The following is a 2,095-nucleotide window of genomic DNA, read 5'->3' on the forward strand; positions in this document are numbered from 1 at the left end:
AAAAGAATTTAGTAAAGGAAGGAACAATAAAATAGTTAAAATAAACAATATTTCATCATACTTATTCACTAAAACTATATGAATTCACCAATTAAGTGATTTAGTGCATACTAATTTGTATGTATCGATTTATGATGACTTAGGGTGTTTTTGGCAAACGCGTTGGGAAAGAAAAATGATTCTGCCTCTGAACACACATTCAGGAGAAACATTTGTAACTTTTATGTTTTACATTCATGGCTGGTTGCCGATTTTTCTTGAAAAATTAGGTAAAAATTTTATTTCTTTTTTACTAATCCTATCCTTCATTTTTTTGTATAAAAAAGATGCCAGTAATTATTGGAATGTTAGGGGTTTATGGGGTGATGGAAAAGTAAGAATGGTGAAAGAGTTAAAGAAGAAACATAGATTAGATATGTTGGGATTGATTGAGACTAAAAAATAGGTTGTGACTATATTTGATGTTGTAAGACTTTGGAGGCAAGATGGTGCAAGTTGGGACTTTGTAGGATCGGATGGGACAGCGGGTGGACTACTGTTGATATGGGATGAATTGGTGTTTAAAAAGAATAATTGTTATAAGGGGAGAGATGGTTGTGTGTGGAAGGGATCCTGATAAAAAATAATTACAACTGTGCTATTTTCTTGATCTATGGTGCACATAATAGGGATGCGAAGCTTCACGTGTGGGAAGAGCTGAGTTATATGGCTGGGTTATGTGAGGTTCCTAGTTGCTACATGGGAGATTTTAATGAAATAATGCATGTGGAAGAAAGGCAAGGTACTGATGTTCTACCTAGATCGGCAGAAGAGTTCAGGAGTTGGGTACAGGGTATGCATCTAGTGGATCTACCGCTAACAGATCACAAGTTCACATGGTTTAAGGGACGCTCGTGCAGTCGGATAGATAGAGCTCTGGTTAGCATGGAGTGGTTGGAAGAGTTTCCTGAGACTAGGATATGCAGTGGACCAAGGGATTTATCAGATCACTGTCCAGTGATCTTGGAGCACGCGAGGCAGAGGGTAGGGCCAAAGCCATTCCGAAGCCTAGATTCATGGTTTATACATGAGGGTTTCCTTAGCTTTGTGAAGGAGGAGTGGAGAGGATTGGGGGAGATGCAGTTCATAGATAAATTAAAGGCGCTGACGATTCTGCTAGGGAATTGGAATAAGACTAACTTTGGGGATATGGATAAAAAGATTACGAGATTTGAGGAAGAAATTAAGAAGATTGATGACCTGGTAAGCAATGGAGTGTATGATGGAACGATGGAGGCTAGAAGAAAGGCACTGGTTACCTGCTGTGAGAGGTGGTATATCAGGAAAGAAGTCCATTGGAAACAGATGTCCCGGTCTCGGCAAGCAAAAGAGATGGACAAAAATACAAGATACTTCCACAACTTGGCGTCAGCAAGACGGCGAAATAACAGGATCGATACACTGTTAATCAACGGCAGGCTGGTAAGGAACCAAGCTAGAATAAAGATTGCTATTAAGGATTACTACAAGGAGTTATATCACTAGGATAAGTCGCCTATGATGAGCTTCAGAGATGGTCTGGTAAACAGGATGGAGCATGGAGATTCTGTATCTATGGAGGCACTGCCGACAGCTGAGGAGATCAGAGAAGCGGTGTGGGATTGTGAGTCATCTAAGGCACCAGGATACGATGGGTATAACATGAACTTTGTTAAGAGGTGTTGGGGGTGATATTGGGCCTGAATTCACGGCTGCAGTGATGGGGTTCTTTCAGACGTCAAGGCTGCCGACAGACTCTAACATCCCTTGGGTGGCGCTGGCACCGAAGTTCATTGGAGCTAAAGAGATTAAAGATTTGCGACTTATCAGCATAGTTGGATGCGTGTACAAGGTTATCTCCAAGGTGTTGGTTCGGAGGATGAGACTTGTGATGCCAGCTTTGGTAGGGAAAACCCAGAGTGCATTTGTAAGGGACAGGAAAATCCATGACGGGGCGCTCATCGCATGTGAAACAGTAAGCTGGCTCAAAATGAGAAAAAAGGAGGCGGCAATAATCAAGCTAGATTTTCAAAAGGCCTATGACAGAGTCAGGTGGAGCTTTGTGGACATAGTACTG

At 41.6% G+C, this 2,095-nt stretch overlaps 1 protein-coding gene across 1 annotated transcript; it reads left to right on the plus strand.

Moving 5' to 3' along the window:
- The first annotated feature begins 705 nt into the window (after positions 1-705).
- On the plus strand, positions 706-1,524 carry LOC127746648 (uncharacterized). The gene has a single exon (XM_052260548.1). It carries the CDS (start codon positions 706-708, stop codon positions 1,522-1,524), a length of 819 nt encoding a protein of 272 aa, XP_052116508.1.
- Positions 1,525-2,095: the final 571 nt, after the last annotated feature.

Source organism: Arachis duranensis, chromosome 4, assembly GCF_000817695.3.
Source record: "Arachis duranensis cultivar V14167 chromosome 4, aradu.V14167.gnm2.J7QH, whole genome shotgun sequence".
NCBI lineage: Eukaryota > Viridiplantae > Streptophyta > Magnoliopsida > Fabales > Fabaceae > Arachis > Arachis duranensis.

Coding starts and splice junctions, on each gene's coding strand:
- LOC127746648 (XM_052260548.1), top strand. CDS start 706: ATGGCTGGGTTATGTGAGGTTCCTAGTTGCTACATGGGAGATTTTAAT.